Below are 23,643 nucleotides of genomic sequence, written 5' to 3'. Positions count from 1 at the left end.
ACTGCTTACTGGAGAAGCCTCTACTAGGGATGCTAGTTCTAGAATCTACACCAGGGAAAGGGATACCTCATGCATGGTCTCTGTCCCCGCCTAACTCTCTTCTGAATAACACTCTGAAGTATCCGTTATATCTAATAACAGAAACTAAAAGCTATGGAATCTCTGTAGCGTGGCAGTCTGGGAAATGTAGTTTCCAGCCTCTGTAATATAGGAAGACATAGTAGAAGGCATTTGAAATAGGTGGATGCTGAGTGATCAAGTTCAGCAACCTCACAGAATGTGACAATTAATTGAGATGAGTGGACAGCCTAGGACTTGGGCAGACATGTGGGTAAAGCAGCCTAATTCCTGAGGAAAGGTAAAGAGCCTGTGTTTGGGAGACAGCCCCTGATATTAGACCTGGATCTTCCCTCTGACTACCTTTCTCTGCACTCACAACATACCCATAAACAAGCCTGAAATATTGTATATTCTGAAATTATGAAAACATTGCAATCATGAAAACAGGTTGAGTTCCATTTGCCATAGTAATACTGAACTGGGCTCTCCCAGAAGGGCAAGAGGATTTGGAGTTCAATTTGGTTTGGCAGCTGGAAAAGGTTTCTCCCAGTTTTTCGAAGATTGCTGCTAAGTCACTTCAGTTGTGTCCGACTCTGTGCGACCCCATAGACGGCAGCCCACCAGGCTAGCAGTAGAGATTAGCTTCTCTCATTCCCTTATCTATTAAACAGTGCCACCTGGTGGGAATCTCAGCTCTCCTTCAACACTCCACATCCACTTTCCTCTGTCAATGAATATAGTGTTTATTGCAGGGCACCACACAAGGAGTTCAGGACAGCTAGTGCTCAGAAAGTCTTGGTGCCTGGAACTGGGTCACTCAGCATCCATCTGTTTCAAATGCCTTCTACTATGTCTTCCTATATTACAGAGGCTGGAAACTACATTTCCCAGACTGCCACGCTACAGAGATTCCATAGCTTTTAGTTTCTGTTATTAGATACAATGGTTACTTCAGAGTGTTATTCAGAAGAGAGTTAGGCGGGGACAGAGACCATGCATGAGGTATCCCTTTCCCTGGTGTAGATTCTAGAACTAGCATCCCTAGTAGAGGCTTCTCCAGTAAGCAGTTGGGATCCTAGTCACAATTCTGGGAATTTCAGCCAGGAGTCACATTCTTCAGCTCTCTCAAGTTTCTGTGAGCCACTTGATATCCTGTATTTAATTCCTTTCTGTTAACACTAAGGGGAGTGGATTCTCTTCCCTGAAACTAAGCCTTGAAAGTGAAAGTTGCTCAGTCATGTCCAACTTATTGTGACTCCCTGGACTATGGAATTCTTCAGGCTAGAATACTGCAGTGGGTAGGCTTTTCTTTCTTCAGGGGATCTTCCCAACCCAGGGATTGAACCCAGGTCTCCCGCATTGCAGGCAGATTTTTCACCAGCTGAGCCACCAGGAAAGCCCAAGGATTTTATCAGGAACTTTACCAGGGACTGATAAATTCAGTTCAGTTCAATTGCTCAGTAGTGTCCAACTCTTTGTGACACCATGGACTGCAGCACCCCAGGCTTCCCTGTCCATCACCAACTCCTGGAGTTTACTCAAACTCATGTCCATTGAGTTGGTGATGTCATCCAACCATCTCATCCTCTGTGGTCTCCTCCTCCTGCCTTCAATCTTTCCCAGCATCAGGGTCTTTTCAAATGAGTCAGCTCTTCGCATGAGGTGGCCAAAGTATTGGAGTTTCAGCTTCAACATCAGTCCTTCCAATGATCACTCAGGACTGATCTCCTTTAGGATGGACTGGTTGGATCTCCTTGCAGTCCAAGGGACTCTTAAGAGTCTTCAAAACCACAGTTCAAAAGCATCAATTCTTCGGTGCTCAGCTTTCTTTATAGTTCAACTCTCACATCCATACACGACTAATGGAAAAACCATATCCTTGACTAGACAGACCTTTGTTGGCAAAGTAATGTCTCTGCTTTTGAATATGCTGTCTAGGTTGGTCATAACTTTCCTTCCAAGGAATAAGTGTCTTTTAATTTCATGGCTGCAGTCACCATCTGCAGTGATTTTGGAGCCCCAAAAAATAAAGTCAGCCACTGTTTCCCCATCTATTTCCCATGAAGTGACGGGACCGGATGCCATGATCTTAGTTTTCTGAATGTTGAGCTTTAAGCCAACTTTTTCACTCTCCTCTTTCACTTTCATCAAGAGGCTCTTTAGTTCTTCTTCACTTTCTGCCATAAGGGTGGTGTTATCTGCGTATCTGAGGTTATTGATATTTCTCCCGGCAATCTTGATTCCAGCTTGTGCTTCTTCCAGCCCAGTGTTTCTCATGATGTACTCTGCAGAGAAGTTAAATAAGCAGGGTGACAATATACAGCCTTGACGTACTCCTTTTCCTATTTCGAACAAGTCTGTTGTTCCATGTCCAGTTCTAACTGTTGCTTCCTGACCTGCATACAGGTTTCTCAAGAGGCAGGTCAGGTGGTCTGGTATTCCCATCTCTTTCATAATTTTCCACAGTTTATTGTGATCCACACAGTCAAAGGCTTTGGCACAGTCAATAAAGCAGAAATAGACTGATAAATTATCTATCCATAAACTTGAGCTAGAGGGATTTCTCTGGTGGTCAGTGATTAAGACTCTAAACTTCCAGTGCAGGGGGTTAGGATTTGATCCCTGGTCAGGGAATTAAGTTCACACATACCACATGTTGAGGCCAAAAAAAAAAAAAAAAAAAAGCCTGAGCTAGAAATAAATTGCCTTATGTCCTCTTGCCCCTCACTCCTCAGGGATGACTGATCCAAAAATATTGTGTGAATAATTTTTTTTTAATTATTCAGACAAGTGTATTCAGGACTATTGAAGGAGGTGCTAAGACAATCACAACAGGGTCGAGATGTCAGGCTCAACTCTGAAAACAAGAAAGACAGCTGGGGTTTTATAGCCAATGAGCAGAGGGCAGCCGTGGCCCGTGGATGGAGAATTATGAAGAGGAGACATCAAGAGTAAGGGAGATTCTTGCCAAACCAACCTAATAGAATTCTTACTGCAAGATCCCAGGGTGATCCCATATCAAGGGTGGTGGTGGGGGATTCTTAATCCATTAACTTCTCAGGATCCTTGCTAGAACTGGGCTATGCTAGTCAAGAAGAGGGTTTAAGAGAGCCTGACTAATGTTTGGTTAAGGAGAACCTCTTTGGCAGTTGATAGATGGGAATATGCTCAGTCTAGGGCAGGAGTAAGTTGTGTCTGTTCTTATTTCCTTCTCTGCTTTCCTGACACCTTTAGGTCAGGCTGTGAGGGAACAGAAAGCTCAGTGGGTTCAGGTAACAGAAGGGCAGGGCACTGGGACAAGGTAACGGAAGGTGGAAGTCAGGTAGAGCGATGCAAATTCCGGCACACCATGGAGGTCATGGTAAGGAACTTGTATTTTATGCTAAAGACAATGGGAAACAAGCCACTGGCATGTATAAGGAAGTGGCATCCCCCAGTTTACCTTTTACAAGGAAGACTTTGGCAGCTGTGTTTCCACATTGCTTGAGGTGGGGTGAGGTCAGTGGTATAAGCAGCAGATGGAAAGATATTTCCAGGCCAAGACCTAAACGTCTACCTCATTCTTGCATCATTTCTGTGGAGAAAGGGGGAGCTAGGGGAGGGAGCGATTCTATTAACACCAGCAGCAAAGCAATGAAATAGCTAGCAACATGCCTAAGAAGAAATAAGAAAGGCCGTCTCAAGTAGGCTACGAGACTTGGACGATAAGCATAGCCGACTTTACAAAGTCAGAGATCATGTCTAAGTGGGAAGATTGAATATGGCCCATTTTCTTATGGAGGCAGAGGCAATGGCACCCCACTCCAGTACTCATGCCTGGAAAGTCCCATGGGCGGAGGAGCCTGGTAGGCTGCAGTCCATGGGGTCGCGAAGAGTCGGACACGACTGAGCGACTTCACTTTCACTTTTCACTTTCACGCATTGGAGAAGGAAATGGCAACCCACTCCAGTGTTGCCTGGAGAATCCCAGGGACGGGGGAGCCTGGTGGGCTGCCATCTATGGGGTTGCACAGAGTCGGACACGACTGAAGCGACTTAGCAGCAGTATCTCCTGCCTAATCTTTAACCTCCCAAGTGTTCAAAACTCTGTCCTTAGGAGTTCTGAAGGCAGGCTTTAATATTTAAAGTCGAACTGCCGTTTTTAGAGAAATCCAGACTTAGGGGCAACTATCTGGTGTTAGGGACTGGAGGAAGTTGGGCGATCCGTGGCGTCCGTTCTGCCAACAGGAAGTCTGGGTGTGGGGAAACCCGGGTTGGGCTGGGCGCAGTCGTCTGCTGCGTCCGGGCGGTGGTCCGGGGGGCCGCCCCAGCCCTGTGGAGGCGGAGCCGAGGCGGGGCGGTGATCCCGAGGACGGCCCACCCAACTGGAGGCGGAGCCCGGGCGAAGCACAGTCAGGTGACTCTCGGGCTCTCTCGCTGCACGTACCCGCCCCCGGATCCGGACGGGAAGTCCGGAGCCAAGGCGGCGGCTGGTGCTTACGGAGCGGGCCCCGGTGGAGAGCAGCTTAGCAGCCGAGCAGCCATGGAGCAGCGCGGGCTGGCGAGGCTGAGACTACCCGGGCTGCTGGCGCTGCTGGCGGCGCTGGCGGCGCGGACCCCGCGCGTTTCTGCTTCGGGAGACCTGAATCTTTGGCCCCTCCCTGTCTCTCTGAAGACGACCCCGCGCTTGTTTTACCTCTCGCCCGGAAACTTCTTCTTCGGGCACAGCCCCACTTCCAAGGCTGGCCCCTCCTGCGCAGTCCTGCAGGAAGCGTTTCGGCGGTGAGCGCTCCCGACGGGCGGCCAGGGAGGGAACCTGGAGACCCCGGGACGGGGAGGGACGGACCACCCTGGGACGCAGCGCAGGCGCGGGGGCCGAGAGGAGGCGAGCCTGAGAGCCTCTTACCACCTGCACAGCCATCCAGCCTGGCCGACGCTCTTGCCCCTATTTGACAGGTGAACCGGCCAGTGACCAGACCAAAGTCACGGGTCTAGAAGAGAGCAGAGCCCGCTTGAACCAGCAGGGACTGAAACCCAAGCTCTTCCCCTGACCTCCGTCATCTCCCCCCACCCCCGCCTCCTAAGGGACTTCCTGGGTGCTCTGGAACCCTGTTTTGGGTGCAGGATATTGAGCGGAAGAAGTAGGATGCTCAGAGTTTGTGGCCATGTTCGCCTCGGAGAATGGAGTGGATGGAGGATTAATGGCAGTTTATCTGGAGGGAATTCTAAGAGGAAGATGGGTTCTTAAAGTTTGGGGACTAGGGGTTTCCCGAAGTGGCTTGTCGTTGATAGGCAATCTCTCCTCCCCCAATCTGGTAACAGTTCAGGTGGCAGAAAGTCCTAAGGTTGAAGCATTGCCCCAAACTCCCCTTCCCTTCCAAAATCCCTGTTCCATGCAAAGTGCTGGATAGTTTCTCCTAACGACTTTGGTATGTCACTGCGCTGCAGTACCTGCTTCTCCTTTTGTTTGCCAGAAACACTTATGTGCTTGCTCTCCCAGCTTCCTGTTTAGATCCTTAGCACCTCTCAGCCCTCCAGCCTCAGGTCTGTAACTTCATTGGCCACAGGGCGAATTGTGTAGTAGGGAGGCAACCCACCTTGCTAAGTTGCTTCAGTCGTGTCCGACTCTGTGCGACCCCATAGATGGCAGCCCATCAGGCTCCCCCGTCCCTGGGATTCTCCAGGCAAGAACACTGGAGTGGGTTGCCATTTCCCTCTCCAATGCATGAAAGTGAAAAGTGAAAGTGAAGCCGCTCAGTCACGTCCGACCCTCAGCGACCCCATGGCCTGCAGCCTTCCAGGTTCCTCCATCCATGGGATTTTCCAGGCAAGAGTATTGGAGTGGGGTGCCATTGCCCTCTCCGGAGGCAGCCCACAGTGCTAGCTTTTTCTTTTTAAAATTGATGTCAAGTTGATTGGGGGGTGTGGGGTGGGGCTTCTCTGGTGGTTCAGCTGGAAAGAATCTGCCTGCCAATGCAGGAGACACAAGAGACATGGGTTCCATCCCTACCTGGGTGGGGAAGATCCCCTGGAGGAGGAGATGGCAACCACTCCAGCATTCTTGCCTGGAAAAGCCCCATGGACAGAGGAGCCTGGTGGGCTACAGTCCCTGGGGTCACAAAGGGTGGGACACGACTTACTGACTGAGCAACAGTAGGAGTTGATTTGTGGTGGTGTGCCACAGCGCTAGCTTTGCTAACTACATCGTGTGCAAGGCGACTGCCCTTGGGGAGATGTCTCAAGAAGCCTCAGTCTTCGACCTGTCCTAAAGGGCAGGACTGTCCTAAAGGTGCCCTGAAGGAGTGTGGTTTGGTGCCCACTGTACAGGTCCTTCCCTCCCTCAGATTTTGGTCCTTGTTCCCTGAGGTCGTTAGAGCTTAATTGTGCTTGCAGGACACCACGCAGCTGGGAGGTAAATGCAGGACTAGTCAGATTAGCACCTGCTGACCCCAGCTAGGCCTCGGACTTAGGCTTAGGCCGCAGAGACTTACGAAGTCGATGGCAGAGATGGTTTCTTCTCCTTCAGTTGGGAACCACTAGATAAGAAGAGGGACCATGTTACCCTCATTTTGGATGTATACTCTAGGGAGTCTTTGGTGTTGAATCTGCCATCAGGTCAGAATGGCTAGAGTCTGGGTGAAGAAGTAGCATCAAGGTGGTTGATTACCGGCCTTGGGATATTGAGAAGGAAAAAGTACCTGAAGGCCATTTAATGGAAGATCTTGACTTGGGAATCTTTTAAAAATAAACACACCTCATTTGCCCTGGGACTCAGTTCGTAAAACTGGATTTTCCTTCTGTGCCATACTGCTAGTAAAACAAGGACACAGTGATAAGCTGAATGGTATGAGTATGGCAAGAAAGCGTGGATGATGTAAGGCAACCATGGTTAGATAAGCAGAACTTGAATAAGCTGTGAGATGGTTTGAAAAACAAGGCTTGGCATCCTAAGGGAGTGCAGGGAGTTATCTGAGGACTTTGCGTAACTAATTTGTGCCCTGTGTGGCAAGCAGCTATTAATTATACCCTGCATGTTAGGAAGCAGGCTATAAAACATGAGCCCTTATGGCTGAGACTTGAAAGCATTCAGGAGAGTGTTCTAGGAAGCGAGGAGGGGCCTTTACTGCTTCAGAGAAAAGGCATGATGGTGTTGAAAAGGTTTAGAGATGATGGGGTGTTCTAGAATGTGTAGGCCATGGAGAACAGGTAAAACCGAGGCCCCAGTGTGTTCAGATCCTCATGGCGCCTGTCTCCCACTTGTATCAACCCCTGCTTTGAAACAGTATGCATTTTGCAGGCAGAGTTCTGTCTGTCTGGTACATGGCTGCTTCCTTAGCTTTTAGAACAAGATCACATGCCAGTTTTTTCTTTTTCTTTTCCCCTTTTTCCCTCCTTGGTTAACTGAAACTTTAGTTTCAGATCCCGACAAGCTAAAATGGGCTTCCCTGGTGGCTCATATGGTAAGGAATCTGCGTGCAATGCAGGAGACCATAAGGAGTGGCTACCCACTCAAGTATCCTTGCCTGGAAAATTCCATGGACAGAGAAGCCAGGCAGGCTACAATCCATGGGGTCGCAAAGAGTTTGAGACGATGGAGTTATTGACTGTTCATACACACCTCGGATACCACCATCAGATCCTTTTGGGTTTTCTGTTAGAGTTTTAATATCCAGAGCCAAGCTTTTCCTTATTTCGGACAGCCAGCATCTGACTCAAATCTTAAAGCTGCTGACAGCTTTCATTTCCCTTAAAAAAAATTTTTTTTTAATTGTGGTAATGTATACATAAGATTCGGAGAAGGCAATGGCACCCCACTCCAGTACTCTTGCCTGGAAAATCCCATGGACGGAGAAGCCTGGTGGGCTGCAGTCCATGGGGTTGCTAAGAGTCAGACACGACTGAGCGACTTCACTTTCACTTCTCACTTTCATGCATTGGAGAAGGAAATGGCAACCCACTCCAGTGTTCTTGCCTGGAGAATCCCAGGGATGGGGGAGCCTGGTGGGCTGTCGTCTATAGGGTCGTACAGAGTTGGATACGACTGAAGCGACTTAGCAGCAGCAGCAGCATATATAAGATTACTATGTATTCAGTTGTGTCTGACTCGTGGCTCCATGGGCTGTAGCCCTCCAGGCGCCTCTGCCCATAGAATTTTCTAGGCAAGAATACTGGAGCGGGTTGTCATTTCCTGCTCCAGGGTATCTTCCCAACCCAGGGATGGAACCACCGTCTCTGTGTCTCATGCATTGGCAGCTGGGTTCTTTACCACTAGCGCCACCTGGGAAGCCCTAGGATGCATTGTTAGCTAATAGTTTCATGATCTTTATTTTCTTTTGAATCTGTCAGGATTTTTCGATAGGGATTTCCCTGGTGGTTCAGGGGCTTAGACTTCCTGGACATTGCCAATGCAGGAGCCCAGGTTCAGTCCTAAGTAAGGGAACTAGAATCCCACATGCCAGAACTAAGGCTCAGCCCTGCCAAGTAAATAAATAATGTATTTTTAAATTATAAAAAGATTTTCCTAAGCTAATGATTTTCCTCAGCACCTTTATCTGTTTCACTGTAGTTAACTGGCTATATGGAAGTCACTGGTTAACTTCCATATACTTCCAAGTTCATCAGAACTTTCCCATCTCTCCTTACTTCCCTGGAAAAAACACTGGACAGTCCTATATATAAGTAGCTTATGCAGCCTTCTGGCTTCTCAGAATCTGTTGCATATCTTAGGCTTTGAAGACTATGTGATCTTTTATCTTCTAGTACCTTCAAATGTTTATTTCCTACCCTCTTCCTCTGATAGTTGGGTACCAGCAGAATGTAAATTTCCCAGGCCCTAGTAAGGATTCTTTGGTGTTATTAGCTGGGATACTTTGGTTGGAAGGTAACAGGAGCCCCGACTCAGTCTGCTTGAGCAGAAAAGAAAACCTGTTATCTCACATGTTGTTGTTGTTCGGTTGCCCAGTCGTGTCCAACTCTCTGCGACCCCATGGAGGCAGCACACCAGACCTCTGTCCCTCACCATCTTCTGAAGTTTGCCCAAGTTCATTTCCTTGTATTGGTGACTCCATCCTGCCATCTCATCATATGATACCCTCTTCTTCTGCCCTCAATCTTTCCCAGCATCAGGGACTTTTCCAATGAGTCAGCTGTCCACATCAGATGACCAAAATAGTGGAGCTTCAGCTTCAGTCCTTCCAGTGAATAGTCAGGGTTGATCTCCCTTAGGATTGGCTGGTTTGATCTCCTTGCTGTCTAAGGGACTCTCAGGAGTCTTCTTCAGCACTGCGGTTTGAAGGCATCAATTTTTAGGTGCTCTGCCTTCTTTACAGTCCAACTCTCACAACCATATGTGACCACTGGGAAGACCACAGCCTTGACTATACAGACCTTTGTCCACAAAGTAATGTCTCTACTTTTCAGCATGCTGTCTAGTTTTCATAGCTTTCCTGCCAAGAAGCAAATATCTTCCGATCTCATGGCTACAGTCACCATCCATAGTGCTTTTAGAGCCCAAGAAGCAGAAGTCTGTCACTAACTTCCACCTTTTCCCCCTCTGTTTTCCATGAAGTAATGGGGCCAGTAGCTAATTCGGTAAAGAATCTGCCTGCAAACCTGGAGACCCGGATTCGATCCCTGGTGTGGGAATATCCTCTGGAGAAGGAAATGGTAACCTACTTCAGTATGCTTGCCTCGAGAGTCCCGTGGACAGAGGAACCTGGCAGGCCACAGTCCATGGGGTTGCAAGAGTCAGACATGACTTAGCATCTAAACCCCCACCTAATGGGGCCAGATGCCATGATCTTAGTTTGTTTAATGTTTAGTTTTAAGCCAGCTCTTTCTCTCCCCTCCTTCACCCTTATCAGGAGGCTCTTTAGTTTTTCTTCACTTTCTACCATTAGAGTGGCATCATCCCTATGTCTAAGGTTCTCCCGCCTATCTTGATTCCAGCTGATAACTCATCCAGTCCAGCATTTCTCATGATGTGCTCAGCGTACAGTTTAAACAAACAGGGTGACAGCAGACAGCCCTGTCTACTCCTTTCTCAATCTTGAACCATTCAGTCGTTGGTGGCTCAGACAGTAAAGAATCTCACACATTGGGAAGTCCAAAAGCAGGCAGGATTTCAGGGCTAGTTGGCTACATGGCTCAACAGTATCATTAGGAAATCTATTCTTGTCATCTCTGATGTGCTTTCTTTGGTGTGGCTGCTACCTGTGTTGTTACCACATACAGAGAAAGTTTTCTTCTTGGTGCTCACCTCAGAGAGGAATGCTCACCCTTCTCCCATCTCTGCCCCATCACTCGTCAGAATGGGCTTGCACACCCAGGATTATTCGTTTGAGTACTTTTATAATGGGGACCTCATAAGAGTCACTTGGGGTCGTGGCCCAGGCAACTCTTAAAATCACACTCTCAGAGACTCTGATTCTGAAGATCTGGACATCAGTGAAAGTCCAAGTCGCTAGGTTGTGTCCGACTCTTTGTGACCCCGTGGACTATACAATCCATGGAATTCTCCAGGCCAGAATAGTGGAGTGGGTAGCCTTTCCCTTCTCCAGGGGGTCTTCCCTACCCAGGGATGGAACCCAGGCCCCACATTGCTGGCAGAGTCTTTGCCAGGTGAGCCACCAGGGAAGCCGCTGGACATCAGTACCTGTTTGCAAAATGCTCCCAGGTGATGCTGACGTGCAGCTTGAGGTGGGAGCTTCTAGCTGGACTCATACCAGGTAGCAGGGGTGTGAGGAGTCAATGACATCACCTCCTACCACGTATGTATTTAAAACTTGGCTTGTCATGTGAGATGCTTTGTGACCCTATGGACTGCGGCACATCAGGCCCCTCTGTCCTTCATTATCTCCCAGAGTTTGCGCAAATGGATGCCCGTTGAGTCCCTGATGCTATCTAATCATCTCATCCTCTGTCACCCCTTTCTGCTTTTGTTTTCAATAAAACACGGCTACAATGCTTATCGGCTATACCGGATCCCACTCTAGTATGGCAGAAAGTGAAAAGCAGTAGAGTCTCTTGATGAGGGTGAAAGAAGACAGGGAGAAAGCTGGCTTAAAACTCAACATTCAAAAAGCTAAGATCATGGCATCCAGTCACATCACTTCATGGCAAAGAGGGAAACAATGGAAACAGTGAAAGTTTTCATTTTCTTGGGCTCCAAAATCATTGCAGACAGTGACTGCAGCCAGAAAATTAAAAGACCCTTGCTTCTTGGAAGGAAAGCTATGATAAACCTAGAGAGTGTATTAAAAAGCACAGACATCACTTTGTTGACAAAGGTCCATATAATCAAAACTATAGTTTTTCCAGTAGTCCCGTGTGGATGTGAGAGTTGGACCATAAAGAGATCTAAGCACTGAAAAATTGATGCTTTCAAATTGTGGTGCTGGAGAAGACTCTGGAGAGTCCCTTGAACTGCAGGGAGATCAAACCAGTTGATCCTAAAGGAAATCAACCCTGAACATTAATTGGAAGGACTGGTGCTGAAGTTCTAATTCTTGGGCCACCTGATGTGAAGAGCTGACTCTGGAAAAGACCCTGATGCTGGGGAAGATTAGGGCAGGAAGAGAAGGGGAGGACAGAGGATGAGATAGCTGGATGGCATCACTGACTCAATGGAAAAGAGTTCGAGCAAACTCTGGGAGATACTGAAAGACAGGGAAGCCTGGTGTGCTGTACTCCAAGGAGTCACAGTCAGACCTGACTTAGCGAATGAGCAATGGCTTAATAATTTGTTTGAATTTCTCTCTCACACAGATATTATGACTATATTTTTGGTTTCTACAAATGGCATCATGGCCATAATAAAATTCCAAGTGAAATGGAGTTACAGAAACTTGAAGTCTCTGTCATCATGGACCCAGAGTGTGACAGTTTCCCCAGCATCACTTCAGATGAGTCTTGTGAGTACCTGTGTCATAGGAATGGACTGTACACAAAGCTGCTTGTTACAGACTCCAGGGCCAGAAGCTGACTCTACTCCATGAACTATTGTGAGCTCTTAACCAGCGAGTTTATAATTATTATTTAAAAAATAACCATGAGGGAACTTCACTGGTGGTCCAGTGGTTAAGACTCTGCACTTCCACTGCAGGGAGCACAGGTTTGATCCTTGGATGGGGAACCAAAGTCCCACATGCTGCACACTGGCAATAATAAATAACTAAATAATTACTGTTAAAAGTCTGATGGCAAAACTAAAATGTAATCATTGCAGAAATCTTTAAGTACAGTAAGTGAAGAGGAGGAATTAAATTATTCATAATCCCAGCACTCAAGAGTTAACCTCTGTTACTTAATATATTTTTTTTTGCAGAGTAATGTATTTGAATATTTTACATAGATATAAATAAAAGCATAAGATAAAGAATGGCATGAAAGGGGGGTCTAATTCTGTACATGTGGTTTTCTGTTTTTCTCTTTTGCATGTGCTATGCTAAGTTGCTTCAGTCGTGTCTAACTCTTTGAGGCCCCGTGGACTGTACTCTGCCAGGCTCCTCTGTCCATGGGATTTCCTAGGCAAGAACACAGGAGTGGTTTGCCATTCCTTTCTCCAGAGAATCTTCATGACCCAGGGATTGAGCCCGTATCTCTCATGTCTCCTGCATTGACATGCGGGTTCTTTACCAGTACCACGACCTGGGAAGCCTCTTTTTTGCCTACAAACATAAATTTCACTAAATGTTTTTCAATGACAGCATTTTTAGTGGCTGAATAATGTTCAACCAATTGTATGGATATGCCAAATCTTACTTGGCTTATCCCTTAATTTTGGACATCTAGATCGTTTTTTTAAAAATCAAGCTTGTGCTTATAGGCATGATCTTTCTCTCTCTCTCTCTTTTTTTGGGCACAGTATGTGGGATCTTAGTTCCCTGACTAAGAACTGAACCTGTGCCCCTTGCAGTAGAGGCACAGAATCCTAAGCATTGGACCTCTAGAGAAGTCCTGGCATGATTTCTGTTCATAACTAAGTTGACACATAGATAATGCAGAACTGAGAGGGATGAAGTTTTTCACTTTCATTTATATTTATGTTGTATTATATTTATATTCCATCTTCATTTATATTGATTGAAAATATAATCAACATTTAGCTACATAATTTTTTGTTTGTGTAAAATATTCTTATCCAAGGCTTTTCCTAACTTGTTCTAGAAAGAATAAGCAGATGGGCAGACCTTTATCATAGCATGTACCAACTGGAAATTACATTGAATTGTATCAAGGAATCAAAGAAGAGCAATGGGTAATTTAAGATGAGTGCAGAAAGAGCAGGCTGTTGAGTCAGGTGTCAAAATAGAAAGGAAAATGCACATCTTAGAGAAAAGAGTAACCCCTTTGTTCTCAGACTGCTTCACAGACAGTTAGAGTCCATTTCTTCATCCTTTTGGTTAGATTAGAGATGAGATTTCTTGATGCCTTGATAACATCTTTTTGCAAAAGAACTTCATTTCTCTTCCATTCTGTGGCTGTTCTTAGAATCAGGACGGTTTGCCACATTAGTCATGTGAGTTGACAGTTAGCAGTTAGACACGTTATGAATTAGATTTTGCAATCTGAATTGAGGAATGATCAGCAAATTAGCAAGGAATCTTTGCTGACTGGCAGTACAATGACATATTGTAAAATCCAAACAATGGAATGTGTCGAGGCTGGGGAGTTACAGTCTGTCTTGCATTCAGCTTTGCAAACCGCATTTTTCTGAAAGAGAGACTTCTGGAGATAAGCTACCCATGAAATATTCTGGTTAAAGGATAAACTAGTTTTAAAGTAGTTGTTGATGATAGAAGTAACACACAAATGGAAATAACAAGATATCAACCATTGTCCAAAGGGTATGAGGAAATCTTGGAGAAACTGACGAGTGTTAACAGCAGCATCAAGTAAAATAAAAACAGGCATCTCCTCAGAACCAGATGTAGACTGATTTCTACCATAGAGAAGTCATTACATACATCAAGAATGCTCTCTGTGGTTTGTCTGCCACAGTGAATGTTTATAAGCAAAACGAAGTGTTCTCCACTAGAAGAATGGCTGCATATATCTTGTCAGTTGACACTAGAGAATACTCTTCAACAATTGAGAATGAACAAGTGGAGTTACAGGGCTTCTCTAGTGGTCCAGTGTTTAAGAATCTGCGTGCCAATAGAGAGGACGTGCGTTTCGCCCCCTGATCTGGGAAGATCCCATATGCTGAGGAGCAGCTAAACCCCACAGCCACAACTACTGCGCCCATGTGCCAGCGACTGAAGCCTGCGTGCCTGAGAGCCTGTGCTCTGCACAAGAGAGACGACCACAGCGAGACCCCCGCGCACTGCCACTCGAGAGGAGTCCCCGCCCGCCGCAGCAAGAGAAAGCCCACGCGCAGCAGTGACGACCCAGTGCAGCACACGCCAATACACACAGTACTTAAAGAAGAAGTGGAGACAGAACGACACGGAGGACTTGCCAAGATAAACTGCTGAGCTGGGCAAGGGAAGACACATCACACTGTGTGCAGGAGGGTCCCGTTTATATAGCAGCATATGCAGGAAGGTGCACGTAAAGCAGCATTCCGTTCCTTGTCGCGTGGACATAGCAGTGCCCGGGAAAGGCCCTGCTGTTTCCTCTAAGGCAAGAAGGGGCAGTTCAGTGGGCATCTCATGGGGGATTTCAGTCTTACCTATAACATTTTATTATTTTAAAAAGAGGAATCCATTGCTGTTATTTGCATGTAAACCCTTCAAAACAACAGTGTGGTGCAAAAAGTATAGAAAGGGATAACTGAAAGAGAGATGCCTTCGTTCCACCTCAGGGAGCCTATCAGTGTTAAGACTAAGAATTCGGCTTTGAAATAAAAATTCTATAGCTTATTTGTCCGTATATTCAGGAAACACAATCTCCTCCTTATGGCTTTATCTGTGTGGTTTTTGCGTTGGGTTGAATCAGAATCCTTTTAAGTATCAGCCAGTCCTCAGCTGTTGGGAAGTAATTGGCATCAGGTATATGCCACCTGTTAATGGTTTAGACAAGTCTTTGTGCTGATTCCAGGAGATCTCAGAAGTGGAATGTGGCAAAAACTGGCTTTTAAACCGTGACCAGTGAAATGGTGAGTTCTATTTAGGGAGCTTAAACTAAGGATTTAATAGCGGGGAGGAATCGTGATTCGACTGTGGTCATAACAGCAATACCGTTCTTAGCCTGGCCTTTAGCTAACTCTCAACTGTTCGTCTGATGGAAAGGCTTCCTTGTCAGAAGATTGTCACTGGATTGTTGGCTGTTGATAGAGCTGTTTTCCCTATGTGTAGCCAACTGTTAGGCAGCAGCCTGGGTGATGGTGGTGCAGGGTGAGGATGAAGCAGAGACACCATGTTAGATCATGACCCTGCAGCCCTTGAGTGTCTGCTGTTGCAGAGTCTTCCCGGTCTCATCCCTTTAGCTTTCCACCTCTCTGTGCCTTCTGGTCCTTTACTTTGTCTGTGGATGAGCCCACGAGAAAGCTCTCTCAACACTGAAATGACTTTTGGGACAGCCTCTAGTTGCAGTGCGTGCGCTCAGTTGCACCTCGGCATGTGGGACCTTAGCTCCCCAACCAAAGATTGAACTCCTGTCCCCTGCGTTAGAAGGCAGATTCTGGACGACAAGCAAGATCCCAGCAAGTGAGTGTTAAGGAAGATTCAGGACAATGTTAGGGGTATTAGGTACGGGGCAAGTTGGGGCACAGGGAGAGAAGGGCTGGAGTAGAGAAATCTCTGGTCTTACAGAGTGCAAGATTGATACCAGAGGCTTCATCAAGGAATTATGGGCACTGAGGAGTTTGCCCTTTTGACTTAAATTTTTAGCTTAAGTAAGACCCTGCTCTGTAGAGGGGTAGCGGGAGAGAACTCTCCAGTAAGGGAGAATGAGGAATCATGGAGACGACACCCAGGTTCCTGACTTGAGCTACTCGGCTGGCTGGAGTGAGGAGAGGATGAGTCCAGAGCCCAGCGAGTGAGAAGAGGGAAGAGTTCAGTCTGGGGCTTCTGGAGCTTAAGGAAGAACCTATGGGATTTCTGGGGCTTCCCTGGTAGCTCAGCTGGTTAAGAATTCGCCTGCAGTGCAGGAGACCCTGGTTCGATTCCTGGGTTGGGAAGATCCCCTGGAGAAGGGGGGTAGGCTATCCACTTCAGTATTCTTGGGATTCCCATGTGGCTTAGGTGGTAAAGAATCCCCTAGAAATATGGGAGACCTGGGTTCGAAAGATCCCCTGGAGACAGAAAAGGCTGCGCACTCCAGTATTCTGGCCTGGAGAATTCCATGGAGTCGCAAAGAGTCGGACAGGACTGAGCAACTTTCACTTTTCACGGGACTTCTAAGTGAGGACATACAGAAGGCAGTTAGAGAAACAGGTTTGGAGCTCAGGAGAAAAGAATGATCCAGAAATACAATGATATGTTTTGGGAAATGTACTGTGTATCATTGAAGGAAAAAGCAAAACATTCTTCCTTCCAGTTTCACTGAGGCACAACTGACACCCAGCACTGTGCAGGTCCAGGTGTGCAGTGCAGTGATCCGACTCAAATACGTCGTGAAATGATCGTCTCAGGAAATTAGTGACCGTCATCTCATGTACATACAAAATTAAAGACAGAAAAACATTTTTTCTTGATGAGAACTCTTATGATTTACTCTCTGGACAGCTTTCGTGTATAGCACACAGCCGTGCTAACTGTTCATCATGTTGTGCATTACGTCCCTGGTACTCATTTATCTTATAACCAGAAGTGAGTACCTTTTGCCTGCCTTTGTCCAGTTACCACCCGCCTCTGGTAACCAAGAGTCTTCTCTGTCCTTCTGTGAGCTTGCTTGTTTTTGGAGTATGATTGTCTTACGACACTGTGTTCACTCCCCTTTCACAACGTGGTGAGTCAGTATTTCTGTCCATTTTTACACATAAGCCGAACTCAGGACTCTGTTCTGATGGAAAGGCTACCTCGTCAGAAGACTGTCACCCGATGACTCGCTGTGGATAGACCTGTTTTCCCTAGGTGTCACCAGCTGTCACGCGCCACCCTGAGTGCTGGTGGCCGTGCAGGGTGATGATGAAGCAGAGGACTTTTTATTCTTTCCTGGGTTTTTGAGGTATAATTGACATAACATTATATTAATTTCAGGTTTACAGCATAATGATTTGATATTTGTATATATGTAAAATGTTACCATCTGTCACCAACAAGAGACATTTTTTTCTTTTTTCCAATACAGATACTTTACTGGTGAAAGGACCAGTGGCCACGCTCACTGCCAACAGGGTTTGGGGAGTATTACGAGGTAAGTTCTATGTAGTTTCATTGTTATTTTCTAGTAAGGAAATAGTTTCAGTTGCCACTTTGGGAAATCAAGCATATTAGTAGAAAACTTTGCTTCCTTGGGCCCTTTATAGATTTGTTGGGTATTTCCAGAACAATTTCCATTCAGTACTGTATATACCACTAAGATCATTTATATATACCACTTAATGAAAGATCATTTGACCTTTTAAAAATGTTTGAAGGTTATTGCATTCATAATGCTGCAATTCCTTGATGTTCTTGAACTGTAATATTTATTGTTAAAATAAATAGTTAAAATGGCCCTGATCTGCTCCAGTTAGATTTTGTTTCATCATGCGTCCCCTCTTGTCACCTTCAGTAGCAAGCATGTCCTTTCTGCATTTGATTTATTAATTCAAACAACAGTATACTCACATTTTTTTCTGTACCAGTCTATTAGTGCAGAAGCAGAAAAACGAAGAGGAAAATCATGTTCCCAATAAAACATGTCCAACTCTCCATGTGTGGTGATGTTTTCTGCTTGCTGTGCTAAGATGCTCATGACCTCAGTGCAGCATAAACACATGTGCCATGGCATGTGAGAGTCCTTATCGACTCAGCTGGTTCTTCTCCAGTGTCTCCTTTCAGGAGTGGAGTTGTACTTGATCTCATTATCCATTTTCATCTGAATCCACTGGGGAATCGAACGATTCTTCTTCTGTTTCTTGGCCAGGAATGATTTGATCCTGGGAGTCTCAAGAAAAGTTCAGGAACAGAGCAACCACACACACTATGATGACCTAGAAAAGAAGAGAACCCTTCCCCCAATGTAACAAAGTTTGCAAGAATGCTGTGAAAAGATAAAAATATACTCTAGAGTGATTGGAGGCAGTGAGCAGAGAAGAACCTTAAAAGCTTTTCCTGTGACTTTCAGTCTGAACTTCAAAGTTCAGGCATTGGGACATTTACTTACTGCAAATGTAACTACAGATATTATCATCTAGATTATTTACATATAATGGGATGTGATGTTAAACTGTTACCACTTTGGTCTGCCTGTCTAGTCTGGGGCCAGTTAGGGAAATCAGCTTTATTGATCTCTGTCCTGATCCACATAACAACTTTTGAGAGCGTTTTGTGAATCCAGTCCAGGAAGTCCTTATTTTCTACTTCCTGTCAGACTGTGAAAATAACAAATGTGCCATAAATGATATTTGAGGGTGCTGCCACGTAACAGAAAATTCCAAAGTTATTCTGTATTTGGGGGTAGGAAGAAGACATAGCCAAAGCAGCTTTGAACTTTTTATTCTTCCCTAATTTTCTTGAGATATAATTGATATAAAATTATATTAGTTTCAGTTTTACAACATAATGATTTGATATTTGTATATAATGCAAATGATCACCACAGTAAGTTTAGTTTCCACCCGTCACCACACATAGTTAGAAAAGAATTGCTTTTCTTATGATGAGAACTTCTGAGATTTACTCTTTTTAGCAAATAGGTAGCGCAGCATTTATTAATCACAGTCCTATGCTGGGCCTCACGTCCTAGGACCTATGAATACACGAAAGATTGTACTTTAGACCCCTCACCCGTTTTGCCCACCCCCTACCCCTGCCTCTAGTAACTACCAATCTATTTTTATACTTATGAGCTTGGTTTTTGATTTTTCAGATTCCACATCTAATTGAGATCATGTAGTGTTTGTCTTTCTCTGTCTTATTTCATTTAGCATAACGGCCTTAGGTTCCATCCATGTTGTCGCAAACAGCAAGATTTCCTTCTTTCTGTGGCTGAACAGTATTCGATTGTATACATATGCGCACCGCATCTTTATCCATTCATCCCTTGACGGATAGGTTGTTTCCGTATCTTGGCTATTGTAGTTAATGCTGCAGTGAACACAGAGGTACATATGTTTGGGGTGGAGGGACTTAGTGTTTTGTTTTCTTTGGATAAATACCCAGAGGTGGAATTGCTGGATCATGTGGTAGCTATATAGTGGCTTCACCAGTTTATATTCCCATGAACAGTACATAAGGGATGCTTTTACTGCATGTCCTCGCCAGCACTTGTCATTTCTTGTGCTTTTGACCATGGCCATTCTGACAGGTGTGAGGGGATGGGTCCTGTGGTTTTGGTTTGCCTTTCCCTGATGGTTCGTGATGCTGAGCACCTTCTCATTTACCTGTTGGCTATTTATGTGTCTTCCTTGAAAAAAATACTTGTTCACAATCTTCTACCCATTTTTTAATTGGACTGTTTGTTTTTTGCTATTGAGTTGTTTGAGTTCTTTATATATTAACCCCTTAATAGATACATAATTTGCAAGTATCTTCTCCCCTTTGGTAGACTGTCTTTTCATTTTGTTGATGATTTCCTTTGATGTCCAGAAGCTTTTTACTTTGGTGTTGTCCCATTTATTTTTGCTTTTATTTCTTTTGCTTTTGGTGTCATATCCTAATAATTAATTCTTTTTTATTGTTTAGTAGCGTTCACTAGTGAACCTTCCAGTCCTGGCCTTTGTTTGTTTGAGATGTTTTATTATTGTTACCATCTCCTTACTAGTAATCAGTCTCAGATTCGGTTTCTTCGTAATTCAGTCTTGGTAGGTTTTCTCTCTGGGAGTTTATTCATTTCTTCTAAGTTGTCAAATTTGTTGGCATATAATTGATTATAGTAGTCTCTTACGATCGTCCGTGTTTTTGTAGTATGTTGTCACACCTTCTCTGTTATTTGAGTTTGTACTACAGGGAAGCCGTGGAGATATTGTGGGTTTGCGTCTAGACCACTGCAGTAAAGTGACTATCTCAGTAAAGGGAGTCACAGAAATATTTTGGTTTCCCAGTGCATGTAAAAGTTATGCTTACACTATACTGTCGTTTTTCAGCAGTATAGTGCAACAGTAGTGCACTAGCATTACGTCTTAAAGATAGGTACATACCTTAATTTAAAAATTGTTGTCATTGTTTAGTCAGTAAGTCGTGCCCAACTCTTTGTGACCCCATGGACTGTAGCCCACCAGCCCCCTCTGTCCATGGGATTTCCCAGGCAAGAATACTGGAGTTGGTTGTGTTTCCTCCTCCATTTAAAAAATGCTTTATTGGTGAAAAATACTGATCATCATCTAACAATAACAGGGTTGCCACAAACTTTTGACTTGTAGAAAACACAGTATCTGTGAAATGCAAGAGACTCAATTACAATAAAGTGAGGTATACTGTATTCTTAGGTTAAAATTTTCCTTGGCAATACAGTTGTCAGGTAGAATCATGAATTTTGGTAAAGTCAAGGCTAGATAGAGGAATTGGCCTGTAATATAGGCTGACTTTATTTTTCTGGGCTCCAGAATCACTGCAGATGGTGAGTGCAGCCATGAAATTAAAAGACGCTTACTCCTTGGAGGGAAAGTTATGACCAACCTAGACAGCATATTAAAAAGCAGAGACATTACTTTGCCGGCAAAGGTCCGTCTAGTCAAGGCTATGGTTTTTCCAGTGGTCATGTATGGATGTGAGAGTTGGACTATAAAGAAAGCTGAGTGCTGAAGAATTGATGCTTTTGAACTGTGGTGTTGGAGAAGACTCTTGAGAGTCCCTTGGACTGCAAGGAGATCCAACCAGTCCATCCTAAAGGAGATCAGTCCTGGGTGTTCACTGGAAGGACTGATGCTAAAGCTGAAACTCTTAATACTTTGGCCACCTGATGCAAAGAGTTGACTCATTGGAAAAGACCCTGATGCTGGGAAAGATTGAGGGCAGGAGGAGAAGGGGACGACAGAGGATGAGATAGTTGGGTGGCATCACTGACTCAATGGACACGGGTTTGTGTGGACTCCGGGAGTTGGTGATGGACAGGGAGGCCTGGCATGCTGCAGTTCATGGGGTCGCAAAGAGTCGGACACGACTGAGCGACCGAACTGAACTGATAGGGAACAGTGCACATGAATAAAAAAGTCTCTGCAGGTATAAATAAAACAGTGTTTAAGTTGGGCCTTTATGGTTTCATGGTGTTTTCTGAGCCTCTTAGCCCTCTGTTAAGATTAGGTACTGATAGCTTATGGTAAAGGGTGTTGGATTCCTGATCTCCAAAGATTTAATTTTGGGACCAGGGACCATGCTTGATCACTCAAGAGCTTTTGTGTAGCAGAGTTTTTATTAAAGTGAAAATGGGACAGAGAAAGCTTCTGACACAGACATCAGAAGGGGCATGGAGAGTGCCCCCCTCCCTGCAGTTAGCAAGGGAGTTATATACTTTTTAAATTAGTTATTACAATAAATCAAAAGAATGTCTCTAGGTTGTAAAAATTTTACCAGACCCACTCCCACAATTTACATTTTAGGATAACTGGATTAGAACTTAACAATAGAAAGATCCTACCAGACCAGGATTAGTCAGATAGTTTTCAGGAAGTAGTTTAAACTGAGTTATTTCTTGTGTAATCATTAGTTCCAGGCTTAAAGAAAAAAACTTTTTATGTGACTAAGACTAAGGAATGTAGAGAAAAAAAAAGTTGGTCCTTTCCTCCTCCTTGAGAACCCCAGAGCCCTCTCTCCTCGGGGGGCCCCGGGACTTATCACCCTGCCTCGGAATTGACGCTCTCAGTATGTTCTACAGTGCCTATAATAATTTATTATAAAAACTCTTTCTTATAATGCCATTTCCTTCTCCTCCAATATAAATTTATTAAGGACCTATAATTTTATTTTCTTAAATCACTATTTTTTGTGTTGATCATTCAAACACAAACACGGGTATGGGTACAATAAAGTAAAGCATTTTTTTTAAATAGCAATGGGGACTTTTTTTTAATTGAGCTTTGACTTTAGAGAATGTTACAGAGTATAGCATACTTAATTTTATTTGCCTTTTCTGGTTATGGTTCTGTGTTTGGATAATATATCTTTTATTGTCTCCTTTATAAATTAATGCAATAAATTATAAATTTTATTTTCCTCAGGTTTAGAGACCTTTAGCCAGTTGATTTATCAAGATTCTTACGGGACTGTAAGTATGATTATTGTATGTTACTAACATTATTGGGTAGACTTAATAAAACATTCTATAGGAAAAATGTAAACTTTTTAGCTATTTATTGCTTCTTGAATGTTTCTTCTCCTCAAGTGTGTTTCTTAGATGGTAAATGTAATTTTTACACTTTATTTGGTTTTAAATTAATCTCATCTCATACTTGCAGAGACACATGTAATCATCATTGAACTGGAGAAAATTCTGAAAATAAATAAAAGTTTTCTTTTGTCTTTTAGTTCACTGCCAATGAATCCAACATTGTGGATTCTCCCAGGTTTCCTCATAGAGGAATCTTAATTGATACATCTAGACACTTTCTGCCTGTTAAGACTATTTTGAAAACTCTGGTAGGTAATTATTTTAACCCACTGTCTGTTCTGAAGAAGTGTTCTTGTATGTTGTTGCTTTATGTTGGTCGCTATGCTCTTGTGCTGGTTGGAACAAGGGATTCATTTTCCATATACTAATGTATTTCCGTGTACTAAGGATAAGCAGTGGACTTCTTCCCTCCCTTCCGTGAGAAATGTATTTCCTCTGCAGAGAAGTGGAGGCTCCCCTAGGGAATCACCCTCTTGTTTTCATTGAGGTGGGAGAGAGGCTAACCCAGTATTCAGTAGCATTGGTAAGAAAACACTCAGTTTTAATGCTGCCTACTGGCCCTCTGTGTAAACCTCAATTGTCAAATCATGGGTCGAGACTTTTCACGAGGAATACCTTACCTCTAGCTGCTACTGCTGTTGCTATTGAGTTACTCCGTCCGACTCTTGACCCCGTGGACTATAGCCTACCAGGCTCCTCTGTCCATGGGATTTCCCAGGCAGGAATACTGGAGTGGGTTGCAGTTTCCTTCTCCAGTATCTCCAGTTACTGACCTTTAATTTTGTGACCTCCATTTACTGTTTTTTCAGTTGCCCAGAAAGGAATCTGAGAGCAGCTTTGTAACTAAGAAAATGTTCCAAAGAAATATGGAACCTCAGGTGGCGGGAGCTGGGAAGCAAAGTTGACGTAACTCTTCTCTTACTGACTTTTTTTGGCTCATCCCTCCCATCACTGTCAGTTTATGAGGATCAGGAAGTTTCCCTGTACCTTCACTGAATCATTTATGAACATAGCATGTTATAAAAAAGTTAATTTTACATTTCCATTAAAACCTTGATTTTTTTCTTCAAAAGACATAATTGTAATTTTTAATGGAAGAAATACAGGCTTAGCGTAAAAAATATTTGAACATAGATATACATAAAACAGTGATTCCATAATCTCATTTACCAAAGACTGACACATTTT

At 44.4% G+C, this 23,643-nt stretch overlaps 2 protein-coding genes across 2 annotated transcripts in view; one reads left to right on the top strand and one right to left on the bottom strand.

Annotated features, from left to right (window-relative positions):
- Positions 1-4,435: 4,435 nt before the first annotated feature.
- HEXB (hexosaminidase subunit beta) overlaps positions 4,436-23,643 on the top strand; it is a 32,341-nt gene continuing 13,133 nt past the window's right edge. The window contains 5 exon segments of the mRNA NM_001076510.2: positions 4,436-4,821; positions 11,806-11,951; positions 17,275-17,340; positions 22,286-22,332; positions 22,593-22,703. Coding sequence (NP_001069978.2) covers positions 4,583-4,821; positions 11,806-11,951; positions 17,275-17,340; positions 22,286-22,332; positions 22,593-22,703 — 609 coding nt within the window. The 5' untranslated portion in view covers positions 4,436-4,582.
- GFM2 (GTP dependent ribosome recycling factor mitochondrial 2) overlaps positions 17,623-23,643 on the bottom strand; it is a 70,748-nt gene continuing 64,727 nt past the window's right edge. The window contains exon 20 of the mRNA XM_059878742.1: positions 17,623-18,121. Coding sequence (XP_059734725.1) covers positions 18,077-18,121 — 45 coding nt within the window. The 3' untranslated portion in view covers positions 17,623-18,076. The remainder of the gene's footprint in view (positions 18,122-23,643) is intronic.

The sequence above is a fragment of the Bos taurus genome, chromosome 20, assembly GCF_002263795.3.
Source record: "Bos taurus isolate L1 Dominette 01449 registration number 42190680 breed Hereford chromosome 20, ARS-UCD2.0, whole genome shotgun sequence".
Lineage (NCBI taxonomy): Eukaryota > Metazoa > Chordata > Mammalia > Artiodactyla > Bovidae > Bos > Bos taurus.
This window is presented reverse-complemented; position numbering and strand designations above follow the sequence as displayed.